At 45.5% G+C, this 21049-nt stretch overlaps 1 protein-coding gene across 1 annotated transcript in view; it reads right to left on the minus strand.

Moving 5' to 3' along the window:
• Positions 1–21049, minus strand: part of vps8 (VPS8 subunit of CORVET complex) — a 961193-nt gene that overhangs the window by 848483 nt on the left and 91661 nt on the right. The window contains exon 15 of the mRNA XM_070876055.1: positions 12468–12542. Coding sequence (XP_070732156.1) covers positions 12468–12542 — 75 coding nt within the window. The remainder of the gene's footprint in view (positions 1–12467; positions 12543–21049) is intronic.

Below are 21049 nucleotides of genomic sequence, written 5' to 3' on the forward strand. Positions count from 1 at the left end.
AAATTTAACCTTTCAAAGCAGCTCAAAACGGCAGGAAAGCAGGCAGCACAGGTTCGCAGTTGTATCTCTCCAGGTCTGTATGAATGGACCATACCCAAAGGTCTTGTGACTTCTCTCTCCCCCCCACCCACCCGGGTGCCTGTGTCTTAACTCACACCAAGTCCCGCTTACCTATCACCCTTGCTCGCTGACTTAATTTGGCTCCCGATTAAACAATACCTCGATTTCAAAATTCTCATCTTTGTTTTCAAATCCCTCCATGGCCTCGCTCCTCCCTATCTCTAATCTCCTCCAGCCCCACAACCCTCAGATATCTGCGCTCTTCTAATTCTGGCCTCTTCAACATCATCAATTTTAATCGCCCAACCTCTTCTTTAAGACGACTGCCTTTAAGTAGTGCAGGCTAGCTTTATTTGGTGCTCGCCTCGCACGAATTTGGACTCCCTGCTGAGCGTTCACCCACTCAGCAGTGCCTTCAGCGCTGGGATGAGTGCCACAATCATGAAAATTACCAGGCAACAAGAAGTCTGCTTGCTGCCTACAGTCCTCTGAACGGGCGCGGGTTGGTAGCACATCGCGATCCAAGCTCATTTTCGATGGCAAACTAATTTCTAGGTCAATTTATTTGGATGTATTCTCACCCAATTACTGCTCAATGATTGATCCCACGCGACAAGTGGTTACTAGGAATCAGCACTTTTTGAAAATCTGGATCCAGTAAAAGCATATTTAACAAGGCAAGTGTATCTCAGAAAGACACACAAGGAACTAACAATTACACTTGCCCATAGTTAACTCCCCTTTTAGCTAGTCACAGATTGAATACACAAATTATTGCTGAAGACTGTGGAGTGTAGTAAGCCATCCTCTTAACTTAATCACAAAAGTTGATATATTGTAGTAATTGATGATTTATTGAATATTATTTTTTGTTCCAGTTGTTAAAAAGACTTCATAAACCACTCGTGTTATTTCTTTTTAAGATTGTCACAAGAAAAAGTTATCCACTGAGCCATCTTCAATAGCTGACTGAGATTGTACCGGATTCATTTTTACAAATGTTATATTTGACACACTCAAACACTGGCAGCAGCAGCAGAGGGTCTAGTTGGGAGTGGAGAGATGCAAATTCTGTGGTTTGGCAGTAATAGGAGGGTGGACCTGATTTGTGGGACTATTGGAAAGGGATGGTAGGTTATGAAAGGCGCAAAGGGATGTTGAGGTCTGTAAGCTTTAAAAAGGAGATTGTTGGGTGTTGTAGTAGTGGAAGGGGCGGGTTCTGAAGTGTGTTGGTAGCAGATACTAGATATGTGATGGCAGGTCTGCGTATTTGGTACAACTGGGAAAGTAGTAACAGGGGGATTTGAGGTGGGGTGGAATCAGAACGTGGGATCACTTATAGAAGTCGTGCTGTGTGGGAGGAATGGGAAACGTGTCTCAGGGTGTAGAAGTACCAGAGTACTAGACTGGAGCAGTTAGTAATGGGAGAGGGGTTAAGGACTAGGTCTGGTAAGTATGTGCTAGTGGTGTCATGGTGCTCTGAGTTGTGGCAATGCTGGGAGTAGCAGTCACGAGGTGTATCAGCATTTCGAGGTACAAAAGTCTGGGAGAACTTAAATTTTGGGGCACTGAGGGGCTGATAGGTCTCTAGGGGAACTGAGGGAGTTGGAGCGGTTGGAGAATCTCAGAACACTGGGAGAGGGTTCTGGTGGTTGGAAGCACTTCCCTTCCCTCCTCTTGTAAAAACACGGTTTGCTGTTTAATAGGAGGTTCCCTGGCTGGTGGGGAATTTCAGCTAGTCAGTAAAAATCACACTCCCAACAGTGACGGGAACCAGCTTTAAGTTAGTTAAATGTTTATCATAACTTTCAGAAGGGATAGAAAAGCTTTTAAAATGTTCAAAAATAACTTTTCTTTCACCAGAGGTAAGATTTCCTAAAGGGGTGCCTCACACGAGCTTGGGAATACCCGATTTCTCACTGGGTACCAAGCCATGACATGTCTCTGGATCAGTTCCTATGGACTGGAGGGTAGCTAATGTAACACCACTTTTTAAAAAAAGGGAGGAGAGTGAAAGCGGGTAATTACAGACCGGTTAGCCTGACATCAGTAGTGGGGAAAATGTTGGAATCAATCATTAAGGATGAATTTGGAAAGCAGTGATAGGATCGGACCGAGTCAGCATGGATTTATGAAAGGGAAATCATGCTTGACGAATCTTCTGGAATTTCTTGAGGATGTAACTAGTAGAGTAGGCAAGGGAGAACCAATGGATGTGGTGTATTTGGACTATCAAAAGACTTTTGACAAGGTCCCCCATAAGAGATTGGTGTAAAAAATCAAAGCACATGGTATTGGGGGTAATGTAGTGACGTGGATAGAGAACTGGTTGGCAGACAGGAAGCAGAGTGTCAGGATAAACGGGTCCTTTTCAGAATGGCAGGCAGTTACTAGTGGGGTGCCGCAGGGCTCAGTGCTGGGACCCTAGCTCTTTACAATATACATTAACGATTTGGATGAAGGAATAGAGTGTAATATCGCCAAGTTTGCGGATGACACTAAACTGGGTGGCGGTGAGAGCTGTGAAGAGGACACTAAGAGGCTGCAGGGTGACTTGGACAGATTAGGTGAGTGGGCAAATACATGGCAGATGCAGTATAATGTGGATAAATGTGAGATTATCCATTTTGGGGGCAAAAACACGAAGGCAGAATATCATCGGAATGGCGGCAGACTAGAAAAAGGGAAGGTACAACGAGACCTGGGTGTCATGGTTCATCATGGGCACGCAGGTACAGCAGGCGGTAAATGGTATGTTGGCCTTCATAGCTAGGGAATCTGAATATAGGAGCAAGGAGGTCTTACTGCAGTTGTACAGGGCCTTAGTGAGGCCTCACCTGGAATAGTGTTCAGTTTTGGTCTCCTAGTCTGAGGAAGGACATTCTTGCTATTGAGGGAGTGCAGCAAAGGTTCACCAGACTGATTCCAGGGATGGCTGGGCTGCCATATGAGGAGAGACTGGATCAACTGGGCCTTTATTCACTGGCGTTTAGAAGGATGAGAGGGGATCTCATAGAAATATATAAGATTCTGATGGGACTGGACAGGTTAGATGCAGGAAGAATGTTCTCGATGTTGGGGAAGTCTAGAACCAGGGGACATAGTCTTAGGATAAGAGGTAGGCAATTTAGTACTAAGATGAAGAGAAACTTCTTCACTCACAGAGTTGTTGACCTGTGGAATTCCCTGCCGCAGAGAGTTGTTGATGCCAGTTCATTGAATATATTCAAGAGGGAGTTAGATATGGCCCTTATGGTTAAGGGGATCAAGGGGTATGGAGAAAAAGCAGGAATGGGGTACTGAAGGAATGATCAGCCATGATCTTATTGAATGGCGGTGCAGGCTCGAAGGGCCGAATGGCCTACTCCTATGTTTCTATAAAGGGATCAGGAAAAGCAAGAAGCCAAGTATGCCTCATACATGTTAGATATCTTGGGCTCAATTTTTCCCCAGTGATTTGTGCCGTTTTTTTGGAGCAGGCTGCTTTTTTTTTTAGCCTAACTTAAAAATCCAGTTTCCCCAATCAGTTAGCACCAGCATAACTCAGTTAGTTATGATTTTTTTTTAGGCAAGTTTTTTTTTTCCAGCCAAAGGGGGCATAACCTGCCACCTGCACCAATTCTAGCCATTTAAGCAAGTTTGGTCAGCTGAGAGTTACTCCAGTTTTGCGGCATTTGCAGAAAAATCTTGAGAGTAAACGAAATCGGCGTAGATAAGTGCAGAGCAAATGCCTGGACAGCAGCAGCAGGAAAGGTAAGCGAGAGAGATAGAGATAGAGATAGAGAGAGAGAGAGAGAGCGAGAGAGAGAGCGAGAGAGAGAGCGAGAGAGAGAGCGAGAGAGAGAGCGAGAGAGAGAGCGAGAGAGAGAGCGAGAGAGAGAGCGAGAGAGCGAGAGAGCGAGAGAGAGAGCGAGAGCGAGAGAGAGAGAGAGAGAGAGAGAGAGAGAGCGAGAGAGAGAGAGAGCGAGAGAGCGAGAGAGCGAGAGAGCGAGAGAGCGAGAGAGAGAGAGAGAGAGAGAGAGAGAGAGAGAGAGAGAGATAGCAAGAGAGAGAGATAGCAAGAGAGAGAGAGAGAGCGAGAGAGAGATAGCGATAGCGAGAGAGAGATAGCGATAGCGAGAGAGATAGCGATAGCGAGAGAGATAGCGAGAGAGAGAGATAGCGAGAGAGAGAGATAGCGAGAGAGAGAGCGAGAGAGAGAGATAGCGAGAGAGAGAGATAGCGAGAGAGAGAGATAGCGAGAGAGAGAGATAGCGAGAGAGAGAGATAGCGAGAGAGAGAGATAGCGAGAGAGAGAGATAGCGAGAGAGAGAGAGATAGCGAGAGAGAGAGAGATAGCGAGAGAGAGAGAGATAGCGAGAGAGAGAGATAGCGAGAGAGAGAGATAGCGAGAGAGAGAGATAGCGAGAGAGAGAGATAGCGAGAGAGAGAGAGAGAGATAGCGAGAGAGAGAGATAGCGAGAGAGAGAGATAGCGAGAGAGAGAGATAGCGAGAGAGATAGCGAGAGAGAGAGATAGCGAGAGAGAGAGATAGCGAGAGAGAGAGATAGCGAGAGAGAGAGATAGCGAGAGAGAGAGATAGCGAGAGAGAGAGATAGCAAGAGAGATAGCGAGAGAGAGAGATAGCGAGAGAGAGAGAAAGCGAGAGAGAGAGAAAGCGAGAGAGAGATAGCGAGAGAGAGAGATAGCGAGAGAGAGAGATAGCGAGAGAGAGAGATAGCGAGAGAGATAGCGAGAGAGAGATAGCGAGAGATAGCAAGAGAGATAGCGAGAGAGAGAGATAGCGAGAGATAGAGATAGAGATAGAGATAAAGATAAAGATAGAGATAGAGATAGAGAGAGATAGAGAGAGAGAGAGGTGTGGGGGGAAGCCTTTCGGGTGTAGTTAGGTGCATGGGAGGGAGGAGGCCATTCGACCTGGGATAGGGGCGGGGTAGCGGACCAGCAAGCCCTTCGGCCTGGGCTAGGAGTGGGACCAGGAGGGCACTCGGGGCCAGGGTCGTGCAGGAGAGCGGACCAGCAAGCCCTTTGGCTTGGGCTTGGGCTAGGGGCAGGACCAGGAGGGCACAAGGGACAAGGGTCGGGCGGGGGAGCAGACTGGCAAGCCCTTTGGTCTGGGCTAGGTAGCGGACCGGGACGGCACTCGGGACCAGGTCAGGTGGGGGAGCAGACTGGGAGGGCACAAGGGGCCAGGGTCGAGTGGACCGGCAAGCCCTTCGGCTTGGGCTAGGGACGCATTGTGTCCCTGGTTATCATGGTAACCCGATCTTTTTGGCGCAGATCAAGGCTCCACCACCACCCCCCCCCTCGAGGAGACTGGACACGCTGCGCGACGCCAAATTTGAATTGTACATCAGGGAAAATATTTCTGCCGAATTTCTGGCCTAGAAAACCCAGCATAACTCTGGCAATACGCCAGAAAATGGGTTTGGAGAAAATTGAACCACGAGCATTTAAAGCTCAATTTTTGCCTGTGATAAATACTTTTGAAAATGCTTGCTTCCCCACTGTGCCCACAGTGGGCAGTCGGGGTAAGGAGTTAGGAATCATTTAAAATTTTGAAAGTAAAGGGAAGCAGAATAGGTAGAATAAACTGAAGCAATATTCAATGTAAACAAACAAGATAATAAAAAAAATAAACAGGGAACAAGAGGAGGAGGAAAAAAGGGAGAGCAAGCACAAGTACATACATTTTTTTATTTTCATGTAACATCTTGTTTCAGGTATTTAATTTAGTAATTTAGGAATAATTATTGGGTTCAATTTTCCCCAGTGATTTGCGCTTTTTTTGGAGCAGGCTGCTTTTTTTGGCCCAAGTTAAAAATCCAGTTTCCCCAATCAATTTGCACCAGCGTAACTCAGCTAGTTCCGTTTTTTTTTAGCTAAGTTTTTTTCAGCCAAAGGGGGCGTAACCTGCCACCCGCGCCAATTCTGGCCATTTAGGCAAGTTTGGCCAGCTGAGTGTTACTCCAGTTTTGCTTATGCCACCGTATGTGGCCTCTGCAGAAAAACCTTAGAGTTAAAGAAATCGGCGCAGGTAAGTAAATTGGACGAGGTCATTCGGCCTAGGCTCGGGGCAGGACCGGGAATGCACTCAAGGTCACGGTCGGGCGGGGGAGCAGATCGGTAAGCCCTTCAGCCTGGGCTCGGGGCGGGGAGCGGACCAGGAAGGCATTCAGGGCCAGGGTCGGCGGGGGAGGGAGTGGATCGGATTGGTAAGCCCTTCGGTCTGGGTTAGGGACGGGCAGCAGATCGGATCGGTAAGCCCTTCGGCCTGGGCTAGGGTCAGGCAGCCGGACCGGGAGGGCACTTGGGGCCAGGGTTGTGGCACCAATAAAACACCTTCAATGCGTTGGCCAGCAGCAGCCTCGCTGAGCTCCCTCACTATTGTCAGCGCAACAGCTCTAGCATTCAACTGGAATCTGGTTCAATAATTGGTGTCTCTGATCCCCAAAGGGCTTATTCTAAAGGGAGAGATTGTTAACGCTGATGTGAAACATTTCAAGGCGCTGTGAGGTGCATTGTTTATTCCATGTTATCCAAAAGGTCAACATCAAAAGTAGTCAAGGTGAACTCAATTCTGCAAAATGATGACTACACACTGCTGGCTGAAAAAAAGAGAATGTGAAACAAAAGGATAAAATAAATAGAACAAGAGGAGGAGGAAAAAAGGGAGAGCAAGCACAAGTACATACATTTTTTTATTTTCATGTAACATCTTGCTTCAGGTATTTAATTTAGTAATTTAGGAATAATTATTGGGTTCAATTTTCCCCAGTGATTTGCGCTTTTTTTGGAGCAGGCTGCTTTTTTTGGCCCAAGTTAAAAATCCAGTTTCCCCAATCAATTTGCACCAGCGTAACTCAGCTAGTTCCGTTTTTTTTTAGCTAAGTTTTTTTCAGCCAAAGGGGGCGTAACCTGCCACCCGCGCCAATTCTGGCCATTTAGGCAAGTTTGGCCAGCTGAGTGTTACTCCAGTTTTGCTTATGCCACCGTATGTGGCCTCTGCAGAAAAACCTTAGAGTTAAAGAAATCGGCGCAGGTAAGTAAATTGGACGAGGTCATTCGGCCTAGGCTCGGGGCAGGACCGGGAATGCACTCAAGGTCACGGTCGGGCGGGGGAGGGAGTGGATCGGATTGGTAAGCCCTTCGGTCTGGGTTAGGGACGGGCAGCAGATCGGATCGGTAAGCCCTTCGGCCTGGGCTAGGGTCAGGCAGCCGGACCGGGAGGGCACTTGGGGCCAGGGTTGTGGCACCAATAAAACACCTTCAATGCGTTGGCCAGCAGCAGCCTCGCTGAGCTCCCTCACTATTGTCAGCGCAACAGCTCTAGCATTCAACTGGAATCTGGTTCAATAATTGGTGTCTCTGATCCCCAAAGGGCTTATTCTAAAGGGAGAGATTGTTAACGCTGATGTGAAACATTTCAAGGCGCTGTGAGGTGCATTGTTTATTCCATGTTATCCAAAAGGTCAACATCAAAAGTAGTCAAGGTGAACTCAATTCTGCAAAATGATGACTACACACTGCTGGCTGAAAAAAAGAGAATGTGAAACAAAAGGATAAAATAAATTCTGTGTTGTATGCGTTATTGATAAAGCATCGGTGACATTTTGTGCTGGAAATATTCACACGATAGAAGTGACACTCAGTGTTTGCAGCCACTGCGAAACGCTGTTGCTTATTTTGCTGTCTTTCCTGAATGGCTAAATTTTGCAACAAGAATAAAAGACATAACTACAAATAACATGAATGAAAATCTGAGGAACTGTCCTTTTCATCAGAAAGAACCTTTACATGAGCTAGCAATTTTCCCCAGTGGGATATAAATGTAACTGTGGCTGGGGGTGTTGGGGTGGGGAGGTGAGGAGGGATGAAAGTACTGTATGAATCCAAGATATAATTACATTCCAAGCCATAACTCTTGGAGAGGTTTCCCCAGCAGTTAGTGTGCAGCATATCCTCGGGGACAATATTCATCAAGCAGCATGTTGCATTCTCTCAAGAATTGCTCGGGGAGAGGGTTAAGTAGTCCACTGATATACTGTTTGAGCTCATCAGAGACATATTTAATTTAATTAAGGCTGTTGATTTTGGCAGGTTCAATTACTGGACTGTTATGCCTTCTGGATCTACTGATCTGTGATGAGTCATATCAGCATGGGGAGGGAGGGATCAGATTGGTAAGCCCTTCGGCCTGGGCTAGGGTCAGGCAGCAGACCGGGAAGGCACGCGGGGCCAGGGTCGGCGGGGGAGTGAGAGAGAGGACACTTCCGTAATGTTGTGTTTTGTTTATGGAACATGATTCAGTTTTAATGTAAAATATATTTTATTCAAAAGTTTAAAATGTACTTAAATAAAATTCTTGTATCAAACTTTACTTTAATATCACTCTTTAAGATCACTTAAAAACTTTAAGATGCCTTATAAATGTAAATTTACATAATTTACATAAAACTTTTAATTTGAGAAGTTACAACAGTAACAATAATAACAGCAGCAAAGAAAGGCTGCACCCATCTCTCATCCCCCTTAGTCTAACACCGCCCGCTGCGCTCGGTCTTGGACTCTCCACCACCCCTGCCCGCAGGAGATAGTGCAATGATTTTGGGCTTAGTACCAAGCTTATTCCTTCTAACATCTCGGGCACTGCGCACCTCTTGACGGTGGGGGCATCAGCGTCAGGTGGCAAGTTGGAGGGCCCGGCTTTGGGCTCTTCAGAGGCTGGTGTGGGGATTGCAGTGGGAGTGGCAGTTGATTCTGTCAATGGACGCGGGGTCTGGGCGTGTTCCCTTATTGCAGCAGCTAACTCCAACATGCCGTCCCTGATGCACCCAGACAGTGTCTCAATGGCCTGCAACATTCCCTCCCTCATGGCCAGTACTACCTCTGACATTCCCTCACTCAATGCCAGTGTCATGGTTTGTACTACCTCTGACATTCCCTCCCTCATGGACACTATTCCCTCACTGATGGACCCGGCGAGTGTTGTTACTTCTCCCGACAGTCCCACTACCTCGTCACTCAACCCAATGATGGTGTCGAGGAGTGATCGGGTAAGGTCAATGCTTTCCGCACTCAATGACATCATCTGAACCACATCGGTTACATCCTGCATCTCAGGAGAGCGCAGTCAAGCTCTCCTTCCACTCCTCCCCATGGGTGTGGCTCGCACCCCAACACTGGACCCCGCAGCCTGGGACAGTGGGGCCCTGGGTGTGCCTCGCTGCACATACCACTGGGACCCGCAACCTCGGAAGGTGTGAAACCATGGAAAGTCCCACCAACACTCAAACCACTAATCACGGAAGGGGCTGTCAACTGCAGGAGCGGCACCTCCTCCAAAGTCAGTACAACAGCGGGAGCTTCATCCAACTCCATCCCCTCACCCCCAGGGATGGATTGGAAAATACGCTCTTCTTCAGGCTCGTCCACGTCTGAATCTTCTTCTGCATCTTCAGGATTGGCCTCTAGTTCTGCAAAATATAACAGAACAGTCAAATGGTTAGCAGCAGAGGAGGGGGCAGGATGGGTGGCATGAGTAGGCTCATGCATCGCAGGCCAGGCAGCAGGCTGATTTGAAGGGCCACGATGAATTTGGAGGACTTACCCACTCCCTCGCGGGTGGGCTCAGTTTGTGCAGCACTGATTTTTTTTCTCCAGGCAGGACCCATCAAAGCAGCAACCCTCTCTTCCAAGGGTGTCAGTGGGTGCAGATTTGCCGGGCCTCCTCCTGTTCGAGTTCTTTCCCTTTTATTATGTGCCACTTTCTTCTGCAAAGATGAAAATTCAGCTTTTTAGAGAGGGTGTCTTTCTGCTGGGTGGAACATATACAGCTGGTCACATTTACAATTGCATTGAATAAATGAAAATATTACTTACCCTAACTACTTGACCAAGGTCCTGCCAGTTCTTTTTACATTGGCTTCCAGATCTCGCGGTGTTCACCACTGCACAGTAATCTTCTGCAACTTGGTTCCAGAGTTTCTTCATTTCTTTTGGTGGAACTTTTGTGTGACCTCTGCTGTTATCCAGCTCCTGCCATCTGTTCTCAATCACAGTAACTAGTGTTTCCACTTCGTCCAGCAGGAAATTCTTGGTCCTTGGTCAGCGTTGCATCTTGTTCTGCTGCATCTGCGATTTTTTCAATGCTCTCTCACACACACAGAACTCCTTCTCTCACACACGCACACAACTGGCTCTTTAAAACTGGCTGATTGCCAAATTCCAGCTGTACTGAGCATGCGCGTCCATTGCAGCGACATCAAAAACGTAAGTTTTTTTCCCACGCATGAGCAGAAGGCCCGGCTTCATTTTTCAGCGCAGACAGCAGGCTCCACCTCCCCTCCCCCCCGCCACCCGAGGCAACTGGACACGCTGCACGGCTCCGGATTCCAGTTACAGATCGGGGAAAGTTAGTACAATTATTTATGGCGCATTTCTGGACCTAAAAACCCGACGTAACTCTGGCAATACGCCAAAAAACGGGCTTGGGCAAAATTGAGCACGATGTTACTACGCATAATAAAGCTTTTCCTGATGTCTAAGTAGCCTCATTATTGTAATATAGAAATTTATTTTTGTGCCATAGTATGCAAGCTGAAAATAAACAATACCAGGGGACCCAGGAATTTCCCTGCGCCTGCCAACAGTCTAAGAATAAGAGAAAATATCCCAAGTATGCAGTGTGAATTGTCTGAAAAATAAATGCACCAGATTAAACATTGACTAAATAGTAGGATATAATCAGGACCATAAAAATATTTGAATTTAGCAAGAACATGATGGGAGGCACTTTTTCCCCTTTGTAGTTGGTGTCCACAGGGCGCAGTGAACAGAATTACTTTACAGATTGTGTTTTAGTTACTGTTTCAATCTATTGCCCAGACAAATGGGGAAACCCAACGGCCACTTTTACGTTAGCAGAGCGCAGCTGGCGGAAAACAAACAGTTCTCACGTCATCAGCACATCTGGGAAGACAACTCAACTTCCAGTGGTTGGAGGGGACCTACTTTTTCTTTAACTCTGATGAACTGCAGCAGGATTCACCAGCTCTATTTGTGTCCACAAAACCAGCAGCGGATAAGTTCAGAATAAAGGCCCCAAATTTCCACATGATTTGCTCCTGATTTTTTTGGAGCAACTGGTGGAGAACGGAGTATCTTAAAAATCGCACTTTTCCACATTTAAGTTTTCTGCAGTTCTAGTCATGTAGAACAGTTTCACTTTGGAACAGAACTTTTTTTTTCAAAAGGGGGCGTGTCCAGATTTGAAAGTTTCCACAGTGAAAACGTACTCCAAACTAACTTAGAATGGAGCAAGTGAAGATTTTTGTAGGCCTGAAAAAACCTTGTCTACACATTAAAAAAATCAGGCACAGGTTACAAATTAGGCGTCCGAACGAGGTGGGGGGGGGGGGGGGAAGGGAAGTCATTACATTCAACAATAAATCCTTAGTTATACTTATACAAATATTACACAAATAATTCCAACCTGAATAAAAATTTATAAGCAAAGAAAAGATTAAATAAACCATGTTCCTACCTGTGTGAAAGTGCTTCAGGCAGGGAGAAGGCTGCAGGAAGCCTCACAAGTTGAGGCAGCCGTTCCTGACGGCAGCGGGGGGGGGGGGGGGGGAAGGCAGTGAAGAGGCAGCCGTTCCCGATGGCGGGGGGGGGGGGGGGGGGGGGGGGGGGAGGAGGAGGCAGTGAGAAGGCTGCAGGAAGCCTCAGAAGTTGAGGCAGCCATTCCCGACGACGGCGGGGGGGGGGGGGGGGGGGGGGGGGGAGGCCCCCTGCCGTCGGTCGGGCCCGTCGGGAAACGGCTGCCTCAACTTCTGAGGCTTCCTGCAGCCTTCTCACTGCTGCAAGAAGCCTCAGTGCTGATCATGGAAGGGTAATGTGGTTTTATTAAAAAATTGAACAGCTACAAAGAACTACAAAAATGGGCGAGTGCCAAATTTTTTATTCACATTGCGCGTGTGCGAATGCTCCAACGCACACGAGCAGGGTTGCCGGCACGAAAAAAACTCATTTAAATGGTACCCGCCCCCTCCTACTTACAAAATTGGCGCAGTGGTAGGCTCCGCCCCCTGGGCGCCGCGCCAAGCTGACATCGAGCTGCAAAGCGCTCAAGAATAGTGTGTTTTTTTTTCAGGCACCGTTTTAGGCGCGTGTGGAAACTTGGGGCCAAAGATTGGTCGTGAAAGGTCAATGAAGTGTCCCAACATATTTAATCCCTTCAAAAAGAATCACACACTCCTAAAATGCCCTTTGACAAATACAAGAATCACAGACACTAATACTTTTCCGTCAATATTCAGAAGGCTATTTCATGTGCAAATTTTTTACCATGATTATATTTATTGAACAATATCTGAAGAGCGAGGAAATGGAATCATGTTTACCTTAGTTCCCAAATAGATAATTTGTCCTCCATAACCGCTGACTGATTGGTAACATGCCTTTTCTCCAACCAGAGCCTTTTAAAAAAATATATATTTTTTTTAAAACTTATTTCAGAACAAACAATATTTCAATTTGTTTCAGAAGCCAATAAACCATTAGAAAAAGTAATCCGATGAGAATATAATAAACTGCAGCATCAATTATTTTACTCTTCCAAATTGATTGCACGGGTAAACGCACCGTCTGGTGCGGGTAAACATAGGGTAAACATACCGCCCGGTGCGGGTAAACATACTGCCCAGTGCGGGTAAACTGATTTGGCAGCAGAGAAGCGATAATTGGTCTCAATGTTTACAGGATAGTGAGATGGGAAGAAATAATCACTCGGGTTCTCATTGCATGCTTGTGGATATCTGGTGAGGTCAGGTTATGGCTTCACTGGGGATCTCCCAAAATCAAAATATCTTTACAACACTCACTACCGAGGTTCAAACATTAAAAAATGGCTCAAACATGAGATAGTCTGAGACCTGCTGGCACTTGTGGGGCTGTATCCCGCCACCAGGAGGAAATGAAAATTAGGAACAAAAAAACCCCACTATTTTTGCACAAATCAAAACAGAAATTAAAACAAACTCACTGTTGCAACAGTCAGAAATCCAACTCTAATCACGCAGAATATAATCTGTATAAAAACTTACAAAACATAATCTAGATTCTTATGCATCTGTCTTTCAGGATTAGTTAGGAACAACAGGCTACTGGTCTGACTACAGAGCTCTGTATCACAATCAATGTTCCCAACAAATGTAATACACAACCTCAACATTAATGTCTATGAATTCTGTTTATCAACAGATAGACACTTAAGTATTGATTGCGTGGAATCAATAAGAACTTCAAGAAGAAGGAAAGATTGTGCATTTATGTAGGTTTATCATGTCCTCAGGTTGTCTCTCATTACTTTACAACCATGAATTACTTTTGAAGTGCAGTGACTGTTATGTAGACTATTGCAGCAGTCAATTTGCACACAAGGACCCATAAATAACAAATGAGATAAATGGATAGTTAATCTGTTTTGGCGGGGTGATGGTTGAGAGAGAAATGTTGGGATACTAGAAGAACTCCCTGCTTTTCATCAAATAGTGGCATGGAATCTTGCCTGACAGGCCAGACCATAGGTTAATGTCTCATCTGAAGGGTGGTAACTCTGATAATACAGCACTTGCTCACTGAAGTGTCAATCTACATTATTTGCTCAAGTCTTGAGTGGGATTTGAACCCAAATCTTCTTGCAACTGAGTCGAGCTGACACCAATTTCACTTTTTATAAAAATAGGGAAATGGCAAAAGTGTATTTTTATTCAACCTTAAAATTGGTGTGCTGGTAACACAACACACATCAGAAACAAAGCTATTCAGAATGACACTGCCTTATTATCCCCCATGTACAATAGGAATTTGCCATATGCCATTTTTCAAAGGAATTTTTAAAATCAGCTTGGCAGAATCAATTTTTTTTAAATCCCCCCAAAATGAAAAAGGGCTGAGAAAGTAGCAGGATATTAAAAGAGTGATATGAAATTTTGACTCATAAGACAATTGACTTTTTATACATTACACTAATGTGTTGCTCATCATCCAGCAGATGAAAAAGCAGATTAAAACCCAACAGAGTTAACACCAGCTGTCTATTATTTCTAGAAATAACTTTTCATTTCCATAGTCATAAAAATTAAATCAAAAGTACATATAACATATAAATCCAATAACTGGACTGTGCAAACTAGCATAGCAGATACATTGTCTAATGGAAGCTAGCACTAAATGAGGAGAGAGGAAGGGCAGATTGGGGTGAAAAAAGTATAGGCCAAGAGTTTCCGCTTTGGGTGCAAACGGCAATCCGGGCACAAATTGCCCTCAAAATTGCGCTAGTTTTAAGAAGTGTTTCTTTTTGCTCAAGTTTTCGCTCAAACTATTTGTATGTCTCCAAACATAAAATCTGCCATGAACCATTTACAATATTTTTAATTTTGCATTAAAAAATATTCCTTTATATATTCAAGAGTGGTAACTAGGTGCAGTTTGATTAATACAGCTGAAAATAGGTTTATCACAAAAAATAAGCATTTTTAATCAGTGTACAGCACCTGAGAGCAATCGGAACCAAGTCCATGCCAGTTTTTTGGGTTTTTCCGGATTTCAGACAAGAAAATCAAGAGTCAAAAATCCAGAATCCTTGGGACCGAATCTGTGCCGGATTTCGGACCTTACCGTGGACCGAATCCATGCCAGATTTCGGGTTTTGCCAGATTTCGAACCTTGCTGCCTACCGATCCGCCGCTCGCCAAAATGTCTGGTTTTCGGCATTCCGGATTCAGGACATTGCACCTGTACCATGGAATCTTACACCACAGAAGGCGGCCAGTCAGCCCATCGTGTCTGTGACAGATCTTTGAAATTGCTATCCAATTCGTTCCACTGCCTTGCTCTTTCCCCACAACCCTGGAATTCTTTCCTTTTCAAGTATATATCCAATTCTCTATTAAAAGTTCCCATTGAATCTGCTACCACCACCCTTTCAGGCAGTGCATTCCCAATCATACAAGGCGCGGCGTTAAAAAAAAAATGTCCTCGTTTCCAAAGTTCCCATTAAGCTGTGCGGCCGTGCAACAGTTTGGAGGTCCCGCACAGGCTGCTCACCATCTTTTACATGGGTGAAACTGTGCATGTGCAATAAAGTGGTTAGTTAAAGGAGCCGCACACCAAAAAGATTTACAGGGAACAATCCCAATTTCTCCAGTCTCTCCACAGAACTGAAATCCCTCATCCCTGGTGTAATTCTACCCCAAGTCTGCTCTGCACCCTTTCCATTTTTCCGAAAGTGTAGTGCCCAGAATTGTACACAACACTCTAGCTGAGGCCTAATCAATGACTTTTAAAGGTTTAGCATAACTTCCTTGCTTTTGTAATCTATGCCACTATTTATAAAAGCCAAGGATCCAATGAGAAATACATAGGAAGGAAATGCACTCAGTTAACTCAGACACAGTTTGAGAGGTGTTTGCAAACTAGGTGGACAAAGTTACATTGTCTTAACCACTCAGCCAGTCACTTGGTCTCACTGCTCACTGTATTTCATTAGTCGACAACATCTGTTCCCTGTTTGCACTGGAGTCTGTGTGCCCTCCCAGTACACAAACTTGCACTTCTCTCCTGCCCTCTCTAAAAGAGAAAATATGACAGTAGAGTGACAATCTCAGCACCACGGAGATGAAAAATGAAAATGGTAATGAGTTGCCACATAAATATTTACTCTTCAAAACAATGGTCCAGAAATTCCGCTTTCTCCTTCCCGCAAGCGTTCGACTAAATTTTAGAAAAAAAATGCACACCTACCTGAAGCTGCTATGCCCGCTTGAGATCCCAGTCCATAGCCGCCCCCCCCAACCCCCTCTCCCTGTGCGTCACAGCGCGTGCTCATAGGGACGTCCGTAAACTGAGCTGGAGTCACATGGCTCTGGGCAATCAAGGCACAGTATTTTCTCATTCATAATAATGGGAACTCCGTAAGTTGGAGTTCCCATTATGATGAATGAGAACCCCCTCCCCCACCAAACGCTAATAAAAAATAGAAAATATACACTACATATTTAAGATTTATTTAAATTAATGTTATTAATGTTTTATAAAATATATTTTTTCCCTGATTTAAAAACAGTTTATTTAATTATGCCTTAAAATAAACTTACCATAGTGGGGAGGGATTTTAACAATAAAATATGTTTTCATAACTATTTTAATATGTTTGTGTTCTTTTAAAACACTAGCGCCTGTAAAAGTAGGCTATGCGCCTGCTTTGATCAGGCACAAGATTTTTGAGGACATTTGCTAGGCAAGATATGCTTAAATATCACAATCTTGCCTTTCAAATGTCCTCGCTCCCGATCTGGATATGATCTGTCAATCTCCAGCTTGACAGGTCGGAAAAGCCGATTTTCAGCGCATGCGCATTGCATTGCGCACTAAAAACCGGCTTTTCCGATGCCTTCCCAGGTCCATAGAAACTTATAGGCCCGGTACATCGGAATTTCTACCCCAATATCTGTGAGAACTTCACTAAATCTAGTGATCAGTATGATATCTGACACTTCCAACAAATTTACATTTTTCAACAAACTTCATAATTGTGTTTGACTGGCAATTACAAACAAGTGCGCACCCAGACACCTCAGCACAAAACATTCCATATAAGCCTTGAGAAAAATTGCAAAGTAAGAATATAGTTTAAGAGCACAGGGAACACTGTTTACCATAAAAAGAAAAACCATTTTTGGCAATCGGACCTCTTGATTAGATTAGTGAATGACTGTTTTAATGAAAGCTGTTTTACTATTTTATAAATAATGCTACTCAGTCAATAACGCCATAAATAAAGCAGACCAAGCACGAGAGTTCATTTCTAGAGGGATAGAACTGAAAAGTAGAGAATTTCTGCAAAATTGTATCAAACCTTGGTTAGACTACACTTGAAGGGCTAGAAATTCGTCGACATTGCAACCATTTTTTGGGTGCTATTTCACCATATTTGGCGAAAAACCAATGAGCGGAAATTTCGGTGACGTTTTGCAGTAGCGGTTTTCAAATACCGCTGGAGAGGGGAGCGCCACCATGCAAGACCCGATATACAGTTTGGACCAAAAATTTGGCTCTCTGCACACCTGTATTTTGCACGAAAAATACAGACAGGGAAAAAGGTGCATTGCAACCCTTGGAGCAGCAGTAATAAGAACATAAGAAATAGGAGCAGGAGTAGGCCATTTGGCCACTCGAGCCTGCTCCGCCATTCAATATCATGGCTTATCTGATCATGGAATCAGCTCTACTTCCCTGGCCACTCCTCATAACCCTTTACTTCCTTATCACTCAAATATCTGTATCTCTGCCTTAAATATATTCAATGACCCAGCCTCCACAGCTCTCTGGGGCAGAGAATTCCATAGATTTACAATCCTCAGAAGAAATTTCTCCTCATCTCGGTTTTAAATGGGCAGCCCCTTATTCTAAGACTATGTCCCCTAGTTTTAGTTTCCCCTATGAGTGGAAATATCCTCTCTGCATCCATCTTGTCGAGCCCCCTCATTATCTTATAAGTTTCAATAAGATCACCTTTCAATCTTCTGAACTCCAATGTGTATAGGCCCAACCTACTCAACCTATCTTCATAAGTCAACCCCCTCATCTCCGGAATCAACGTAGTGGGCCTTCTCTGAACAGCCTCCAATGCAAGTATATCCTTCCTTAAATACGGAGACCAAAGCTGTATGCAGTATTCCAGGTGTGGCCTTACCAATACCCTGTACAGTTGTAGCATGACTTCTCTGCTTTTATACTCTATTCCCCTTGCAATAAAGGCCAACATTACATTTGCTTTCCTGATTACTTGCTGTACCTGCATACTAACATTTTGCGTTTCATGCACAAGGACTCCCAGGTGTCTCTGTACTGCAGCACTTTGCAATTTTTCTCCATTTAAATTATAATTTGCTTTTCTATTATTTCTGCCAATGTGGATAACCTCACATTTTCCCACATTATACCCCATCTGCCAAATTTTTGCCTACTCACTTAGCCTGCCTATATCCCTTTGCAGATTTTGTGTGTCCTCCTCACAATTTGCTTTCCCATCCATCTTTGTATCATCAGCAACTTGGCTACATTACACTCGGTCCCTTCATCCAAGTTATTAATATAGATTGTAAATAGTTCAGGACACAGTACTGATCCCTGCGGCACCCCACTAGTCACTGTTTGCCAATCGGAAAATGACCCATTTATCCCGACTGTTTTTTGTTAGTTAGCCAATCCTCTATGCATGCTAATATATTACCCCCAACCCAGTGAGCTTTTATCTTGTGCAATAACCTCTGATGTGGCACCTTATCGAATGCCTTCTGGAAATCCAAATACACCACATCCACTGGTTCCCCCTTATCCACCCTGCTCGTTACATTCTCAAAGATCTCCAGCAAATTTGTCAAACATGATTTCCCTTTCATAAAACCATGCTGACTCTGCTTGATTGAATCATGCTTTTCCAAATATCCCACTACTGCTTACTTAATAATGGACTCCAGCATTTTCCCAACGACAGATGTTAGGCTAACTGGTCTATAGTTTCGGTAAATATGAAGACTGGGAAAAAAAAGTTAACGTTTTTGTTTTTTTATTCATTTTCAGTGATTCGATAGATAAGTGCCGTGTAAATGTTGTGAATTTTTTTTTCCAATTTATTTTCAGGTGTTTTTCCATTCTCCCAAGGACCAACTCGCAGCAGTATCGATCTCGGACTAAAGTTGGCGAGGATCGCGGTTTGCGCCGCGAATCCTCGTACAACTCCGATTTTTACCCCTGCGCAAATTAAAGCTTGAATTTCCGGCCCGATAGCGATAGCGAAGCAATAACGGTAATTTTGTCAAAAAAAAATACCGCTTTCGCCGAGAATCGAATTTCTAGCCCATGGAATACTATATGCAGTTGGTGTAGAGTACTCTGTGCAGCTTTGGTCGCCATATTACGAAAAGGATACAGAGGCACTCAAGAGAGTTCAAAAAATATTTACAAGGATTATACCAGAACTGTGAAGTTATACCCATCAGGAAAGGATGAACAGGCTGGGTCTCTATTCTACTGGAGAGAGAAAACTGAGGGATGACCTAATAGTAGTCTTTAAAATTATGAGAGGTTTTGATACAGTAGAAAGTGTTTCCACTTGTGGGGAAGAAGAAAGCAAGAGGCCATCAATATAAGATAGTCACCAAGAAATCAAATAGGGAATTCAGAAGAGACTTCTGTGAGTGGTGAGAATATGGAACTTGCTACCACAGGAAATAGTTGAGGCAGATAGTATAGATGCATTTAAGGGGAAGCATATGAGCATATGAGGAAGAGGAGACTAGAGGGTTATGCTTATGCTTATAGAATTAGATGAGGAAGGATGGGAGGAGGCTCGAGTGAAGCATAAACACCAGCATGGACTGGTCACACCGAATGGCCTGTTTCTGTGCGGTATATTCCAGGTAATATGAAAAAAAGTCTTTGACATTACAGGTGCCTTAATGATTCCACATGATGCACAATCTCACTATTATAATCTAGGACCTCAGTTGATGACTTTTGAACAATATTACACAGTTACTCTGGGCATGAAAATATAAAATCACTTTCCACCATATAATACAAACTCTGAGGAATCCCACACATTATCCTTGTAACATATAGGGCCCAAGTTTCCACACGATAAAAAACAGGCGCCCCTCCGAGCTGGGGCGCCTAAAAAAACCTCGCAATTCTGGAGCGTTCTGCAGCTCCTTGTCTGCCTGGCGCAGCGCCCAGGGGGGCGGAGCCTACACTTGCGCTGATTTTGTAAGTGGGAGGGGGCGGGTACTATTTAAATTAGTTTTTTTTCCTGCCGGCCATGCTGCGCGTGCGCATTGGAGCGTTCGCGCATGCTCAGTGTGAAAAAACATTGGCACTCGGCCATTTTTGTAGTTCTTTGTAGCTGTTTAATTTTAGAAAATGTTTTTAATAAAAGCATATCAGCACTTGCAGCCTTCTCACTGTCTCCTTCCCCCCCTCCCCCCCACGGGAACGAAGCGACTGTTTAATTCCCCCCCCTCCCCCCTCCACGGGAACGAAGCGACTGTTTAATTCCCCCCCCTCCCCCCTCCACGGGAACGAAGCGACTGTTTAATTCCCCCCCCCCCTCCGCGGGAACGAAGCGACTGTTTAATTCCCCCCCCCTCCCCTCCGCGGGAACGAAGCGACTGTTTAATTCCCCCCCCCTCCCCCCCACGGGAACGAAGCGACTGTTTAATTCCCCCCCCCCCCCTCCGCGGGAACGAAGCGACTGTTTAATTCTCCCCCCCCCTCCGCGGGAACGAAGCGACTGTTTAATTCCCCCCCCCCCCCTCCGCGGGAACGAAGCGACTGTTTAATTCCCCCCCCCTCCCCTCCGCGGGAACGAAGCGACTGTTTAATTCCCCCCCCCTCCCCCCCACGGGAACGAAGCGACTGTTTAATTCCCCCCCCCCCCCTCCGCGGGAACGAAGCGACTGTTTAATTCCCCCCCCCCCTCCGCGGGAACGAAGCGACTGTTTAATTCCCCCCCCCTCCCCTCCGCGGGAACGAAGCGACTGTTTAATTCCCCCCCCCTCCCCTCCGCGGGAACGAAGCGACTGTTTAATTCCCCCCCCCCCCTCCACGGGAACGAAGCGACTGTTTAATCCCCCCCCCCCCCCCCTCCGCGGGAACGAAGCGACTGTTTAATTCACCCCCCCCTCCCCCCCACGGGAACGAAGCGACTGTTTAATTCACCCCCCCCTCCCCCCCACGGGAACGAAGCGACTGTTTAATTCCCCCCCCCTCCCCTCCGCGGGAACGAAGCGACTGTTTAATTCCCCCCCCCCCCTCCACGGGAACGAAGCGACTGTTTAATTCACCCCCCCCTCCCCCCCACGGGAACGAAGCGACTGTTTAATTCCCCCCCCCCCTCCACGGGAACGAAGCGACTGTTTAA

This window comes from Pristiophorus japonicus, chromosome 3, assembly GCF_044704955.1.
Source record: "Pristiophorus japonicus isolate sPriJap1 chromosome 3, sPriJap1.hap1, whole genome shotgun sequence".
In the NCBI taxonomy this organism is placed as follows: domain Eukaryota; kingdom Metazoa; phylum Chordata; class Chondrichthyes; family Pristiophoridae; genus Pristiophorus; species Pristiophorus japonicus.